General features: G+C 40.9%; 1 gene segment (V, D, J or C); it reads left to right on the plus strand.

Annotated features, from left to right (window-relative positions):
• The first annotated feature begins 461 nt into the window (after positions 1–461).
• LOC117739201 lies at positions 462–2,221 on the plus strand. The segment is given in 3 exon segments: positions 462–470; positions 901–976; positions 1,729–2,221. Coding segments are annotated over 3 exon segments (414 nt in total).
• Positions 2,222–6,665: the final 4,444 nt, after the last annotated feature.

The raw sequence follows: 6,665 nt of genomic DNA on the forward strand, positions 1-6,665 counted from the left end.
TCTGACGGACTCCAACAGGGACTTGATTACTGTGATGATGCTGATGATCAATGGATCAATCACTTCATCAGAGCATTGATCAGGAATGTGTCGGTGCTCGTTTGAGTCTTTAGTTTGAGTTTGATGGACACATTTTACTCTAGATTGTTTTGTAAAATCCCTCTAATTCACTACAACGCAAATCTACATCACTGTGGGTCAAAATTAAACAACATCTTTTTATTTAACATCTAAAAGTATGAAATAAACTAGAGTTTATGATAAATATTTACATGTGGAAGGAATTCATGTTTTACTTTAGGAATATCTTGATCAATCATAAATTAGTTTTACTGAAAGACAAGTTAATATTGCTCCTAGATGTCTAACATGTAATAAATAAAAGGTTAAATCATATGTATGATTACTGAATCAGTGTTGAACACGTTGACCAGTTATTCCATGAAGTGTGTAAAGTGTGGATGAGTTTGGTGAGTGTGTTTGTGTCAGAGTCAGAGAGCCGTGTCTCTACATGAGAGGTTTTTGTACGGCGGCTCAATGACTTTGTATCACTGTGGTACACGTTCGGTGGAGGAACCAGACTGGATGTTGGAAGTAAGTCAAACGTTCAAATATTTTACTATTTTTAGAAGTCGATTGTCTTTGTATTCATTATTATATTCAACAGTGGAGGAAAAATTGTTTTCTTTTAACTTTCATGGAGGACATTTTCATCAAATATGTTGCACAAAGAAACAAAGTTCCCTTCAGCAACAGAAAGTAAAGAAACTAATTATTACAAAAGTAAAACTTTAAACTGAGGCATGAATCATTTCTTCCAACTTTAATGGTGCAGCTGCATCTGAAGTGCTTGTAGTTTTGGTTCAGTCAGAGTCAGAGAGCCGTGTCTCTCCATGAGAGGTTTCTGTACGGAGGCTCAAGGACTTTGTGTCCCTGTGGTGGACTTTTGGTGGAGGAACCAGACTGGATGCTGGAAGTAAGTTTCTGCACAAAATTACGAGATATGATTTTGTAAAGTTGTGTTTTAAATTCAGTTTGAGGATGTTCGAGGCAGATAAAATACTTTGGTTTTATTTAACACACGTTTAGTGTTCATGTTTTCATCTCCTTTATCATGCAGACTAACTCAGAGCAGCTTAACTCAACTTTTCTTTACACATTCAAGTCGTCCTGAAATTTAAACACCTTGAAATGTGAAACTGATAAAAAAAATCTTTTACGAGAATAAAATTTCATTTTCGATAAAAACTGTTTTTTAAACAAATTAGGATTCAAATCAAATTGAACAGAGTAAAGATAAAGATGTGTATGTGATGATGTTTAAAACCTTCTAATGCTGTTACAAATTTAGAAAATGTGTTAAACAGTTTTGAATCATGACTCACATCCACTTTAAGACCTTTTGACTAAATATATTAAAGTAATAGTCAGCTAAGGGTTTCAATGATGCAGTTTTAATTTGGGGCCACATATTGATGTTCTATCTCCAGTGTAGTTTGACATATTTCAGGTCGTTCTGTATGATGATTCTCTCGGTGCTGATCTGCATGAGAGGCTTCTTAAAGGGAAGTGAAACCATGTGTGAGTGAGTGACTGGTGGAGCACAAAGAACATCTGACAGAAACTCCTTCAAGGAGGAAATCAACTCTCAGTGAAGGTGTCCACGTGTCTGGTGGTTGATTGACAGCTGTGTGGTCCCTGTCCTCTAAGCTGATTGGTGTCTCCTAGGTGATGTCGCCCCCACCCTGACGGTGCTGCCCCCCTCCAGTGAGGAGCTGCAGCAGGGGAAGGCCACGCTCATGTGCCTGGCCAACAAGGGCTTCCCCTCAGACTGGAGTCTGGCCTGGAAGGTGGACGGCAGCAGCAGCAGCAGCAGCTGGGAGGAGAGCAGGAGCCCCGGGGTGCTGGAGAAGGACGGCCACTACAGCTGGAGCAGCACCCTGAGGCTCCCTGCAGACCAGTGGAGGAAGGTGGGCTCTGTGACCTGTGAGGCCACCCAGGGCTCCCAGACTCCGCTCTCAGAGACACTGAGGAGAGACCAGTGTTCCCAGTCCTGAGCTGCCTCACTGGGACTCTGCTACTGGTTTCAGTCTCACTCTGTAACTGTCTCTCTGGTTCTCTTTCTCTCTTGACATGTTTCAACATTATCGTCTTCCTCCTTGTGTTGATGGTTTCAACATTTAAAAACAATAAAGATGTTATCATGTGTATTATAAAACTCTTTTGTCTTTTGACTTCCTTTCTTTGATATTTATTACATATTAAGAACATTAGTCAGATCAATGCACAAAATGTCCAATTATGTCTTGATTACTTTTAAATGTTTTTTAAGACTGGATATTAGTTTGTTGGCGTTCCAGTTTAAACTTAACTTTGGTAACAATACACATGGTGTCAACGGTGCATCACAAAGCTCTCTTTAGTACTAATCTTTAACCTTTAAAAAGATCCATGTTATGTTCATGTGTTTCCACAGAATTGTGAACATATGGACTTATGATCTAAACAACCAGACTTTTAAAGAATAGATATGAAAAGCAGGGTATCATCTGCAAATTGTGACATAACACACATTTATTTTGAGTTTGTACACATGATGATGTTTAAATGAAACTTTACCAAAATAAAATAAAAGAGAGATGAGCACAGTCTCTGTCTCCTTCTGTCTGTCCTCATTGTTCATTGCTTGTAGTAAAACTGTCAAGTGGAGATCCCAGAAGAGCTGCCCTGAGTGTCAGGAACACATCCTGGACTATAAGAGCAGGTCAAGGAACACAGAGTGTATACAAAATGAGTATAACCTAAGAGTTGATTTTGCATTTGATTATTGTGATTAAGACTTTCCTTTTTAATAGTGCTTATAGTTAGGGCTGAATCAGGTTTGCCCTGGTCCAGCCCCTTGATATGCTGCTATAGGCTTATAGGCTGCTGGGGGACGTTTTAGGATACACTGAGCACCTACCTCCTCTTCTCTCTCCTCTTATGGATGAATTTACATCTTTCCATTGCACATTACTCATAGAGTCCATTGGACCTGGCTGTGTCTGAAGCTGGTCCTGGGTCCTGACTCCTTGCCCTTGCTTCCTGCATCCAGCCCCCCACCTGGACCTGGCCTCCTTCCCAATGGCCCTGCCACCTTCTCTGTGCCTCCTGTCTCAAGGGCCTGACCTCATTGGTCCGGCCTCTTTCGCGATTTTTGGGAGTTTCTCCTAAACCGATGTGAGGTCCTGGGACAGGGATGTCGTATGTGTACAGATTGTAAAGCCCTCTGAGGAAAATTTGGAATTTTTGATTTTGGTGGGCTATATAAAATAAACTGAATTGAATAATAGTGTGAAGAAAAGATCTCCGTGGAGCGATACGCTCGTTTCCCTCCCCGATTCGAAGGGTAAGGACTCCACCTACTGGTCAAAGAAAGGTACTAATTACAACCATTTGCACACTGCGTGACGTGTGCGCGCACTAATTGAAGGCTCCTTAGCAACCGCTTGACCCAATGGACACGGGTGTATTTTTTGTGAAGAACATGTATCGGAACACATTGAAAATGACCGCACACTGTACACACACACACACACCCTATACATATTTATACATGACACACAGGATGTTTGGGTCCAGTGAACATCCCCTGTACCTTACTCTGTCCTCATGTCCGGGCATGCTTATGGTGTGATTGTGTGTGTGTGTGTGTGTGTGTGTGTGTGTGTGTGTGTGTTTGTGTGTGTGTGTGTGTATGTGTGTGTGTGTGTGTGTGTGTGTATCGGTTGTGTTTTCACGCCCCTGTCAATCCCGCACAAGGTTGCAACGTTGTTGATCAATTCAAGTACCGTCACCTGTCTGCTCTCCCTCTCCTGCACGTCTTAGCCTCTGTGTCACAGGAAGCAGTATTTATTAGTTCACACTCGATCCCTGCTACACGTCTTAGCCTCTGTGTCGCAGGAAGCAGTCTTTATTAGTTCACACTCGATCCCGGCTACACGTCTTAGCCTCTGTGTTGCAGGAAGCAGTATTTATTAGTTGACACTCGATCCCTGCTACACGTCTTAGCCTCTGTGTCGCAGGAAGCAGTCTTTATTAGTTCACACTCGATCCCTGCTGCACGTCTTAGCCTCTGTGTTGCAGGAAGCAGTCTTTATTAGTTCACACTCGATCCCGACTTTACGTCTTAGCCTCTGAGTTGCAGGAAGCAGTCTTTATTAGCTCACACTCGATCCCGACTACACGTCTTAGCCTCTGTGTTGCAGGAAGCAGTCTTTATTAGTTCACACTCGATCCCGACTTTACGTCTTAGCCTCTGAGTTGCAGGAAGCAGTCTTTATTAGCTCACACTCGATCCCTGCTACACGTCTTAGCCTCTGTGTTGCAGGAAGCAGTCTTTATTAGCTCACACTCGATCCCTGCTGCACGTCTTAGCCTCTGTGTTGCAGGAAGCAGTCTTTATTAGCTCACACTCGATCCCGGCTGCACGTCTTAGCCTCTGTGTTGCAGGAAGCAGTCTTTATTAGTTCACACTCGATCCCGGCTACACGTCTTAGCCTCTGTGTTGCAGGAAGCAGTCTTTATTAGCTCACACTCGATCCCTGCTGCATGTCTTAGCCTCTGTGTTGCAGGAAGCAGTCTTTATTAGTTCACACTCGATCCCGGCTACACGTCTTAGCCTCTGTGTCACAGGAAGCAGTCTTTATTAGTTCACACTCGATCCCGGCTACACGTCTTAGCCTGTGTGTTGCAGGAAGCAGTCTTTATTAGCTCACACTCGATCCCGGCTGCACGTCTTAGCCTCTGTGTTGCAGGAAGCAGTCTTTATTAGCTCACACTCGATCCCTGCTGCACGTCTTAGCCTCTGTGTTGCAGGAAGCAGTCTTTATTAGTTCACACTCGATCCCGGCTGCACGTCTTAGCCTCTGTGTTGCAGGAAGCAGTCTTTATTAGTTCATACTCGATCCCGGCTACACGTCTTAGCCTCTGTGTTGCAGGAAGCAGTCTTTATTAGTTCACACTCGATCCCGGCTACACGTCTTAGCCTCTGTGTTGCAGGAAGCAGTCTTTATTAGTTCACACTCGATCCCGGCTACACGTCTTAGCCTCTGTGTTGCAGGAAGCAGTCTTTATTAGTTCACACTCGATCCCGGCTACACGTCTTAGCCTCTGTGTTGCAGGAAGCAGTCTTTATTAGCTCACACTCGATCCCTGCTGCACGTCTTAGCCTCTGTGTTGCAGGAAGCAGTCTTTATTAGCTCACACTCGATCCCTGCTGCACGTCTTAGCCTCTGAGTTGCAGGAAGCAGTCTTTATTAGTTCACACTCGATCCCTGCTGCACGTCTTAGCCTCTGTGTTGCAGGAAGCAGTCTTTATTAGCTCACACTCGATCCCGACTTGGTTGTGGGACACAATAAATAAAGCTTTGGCCGCGTGGTTCCTTATCACAACTGATCGAGATGGCCAACAGATGCTCCGCTCAGAGGGCCTCGCAGTTGATTTTGTGAGAGAGAGAAGCTTTTGATGATGATGATGATGATGATGATGATGATGATTTAGAGGAAGAGGTTTTAGAATGTGAGGATCACATGATTTCATATCAGTCATGAGACAATTTATCTACAATTATGATGTGATTTTTCAGAATAATAAGAATACAGGTAAGAATAAACTTTATAAACACATGCTCACTCTTCCACGTAGGAATGTTTGGTTCTAAGATTACACAAATATAACAAGCAAATACATGATGTATTAAATACGTCTGTATCAAGAACCTAGATTAAAGACACATGCAAATATAACTAAATGTATGGTTTAAATACAAGGTAAGTTAAGCTTGTATGGAGGAGCATGTGAGGAAGTGAAATGTTTTAGATATTGCACCTTTAAAAAGGGAAGAAATGAAATAAAGAATTAATAAAACATTTGTTTTCAACAATAGATATTGGAATACATAAAAAATACAGTAAATATTATTTTTTAAATATTTTAATTATCTGTGATAACCAGCATAAAATTCCCAATTAGAAAAATATCGTTAATAATGTTATTAATTTATTAAAGTGTGGAAAAGTAAACATTAACCGTGCATTGGGCTAGCATCTCAGTGATCCTGCAATATATTGGTATATATAATATATTTGATTACCTTCATAATTAATGAATATATATATATAAATATATATATATATATATATATATATATATATATATATATATATATATATATAAAAAGATGTTTGTGCAAAAGAACATGTGAATCATCTACAGTAGAATTATTTGTTACATGTGATGTAAAAATAAATAATAAAATAATAATAATAATAATTAGCATGGCATGACTTTGAAGAAGTAGATATATTTCCAGACACAAAATCTAGTTCCGGTCAAAATTTGAAGCTTTAACAAAACATACTAAAAAGACTTCGACCCGTTTCTTCAGGTCCTCTTTGGCGGCGCTTCATTTTTAAAACCTGCTTGCAGGACGACGGGGTTCTCGTAGTTGTGATCTTCAAGAGAGGCGTTCGCTTTCGGCTGTCGAGGCTTGTTGGGATAAATAAATAAATAAAAGAATTTAAAAATGTAAAAAAAACAGGAACGCACATATAATTATATTAAACTTAAAAACGCTTTTCACTCTCAATGAAAAATAATTACAACAACTAAAACATGTCTGATC

Source organism: Cyclopterus lumpus, chromosome 11 (assembly GCF_009769545.1).
Source record: "Cyclopterus lumpus isolate fCycLum1 chromosome 11, fCycLum1.pri, whole genome shotgun sequence".
In the NCBI taxonomy this organism is placed as follows: Eukaryota; Metazoa; Chordata; class Actinopteri; order Perciformes; family Cyclopteridae; genus Cyclopterus; species Cyclopterus lumpus.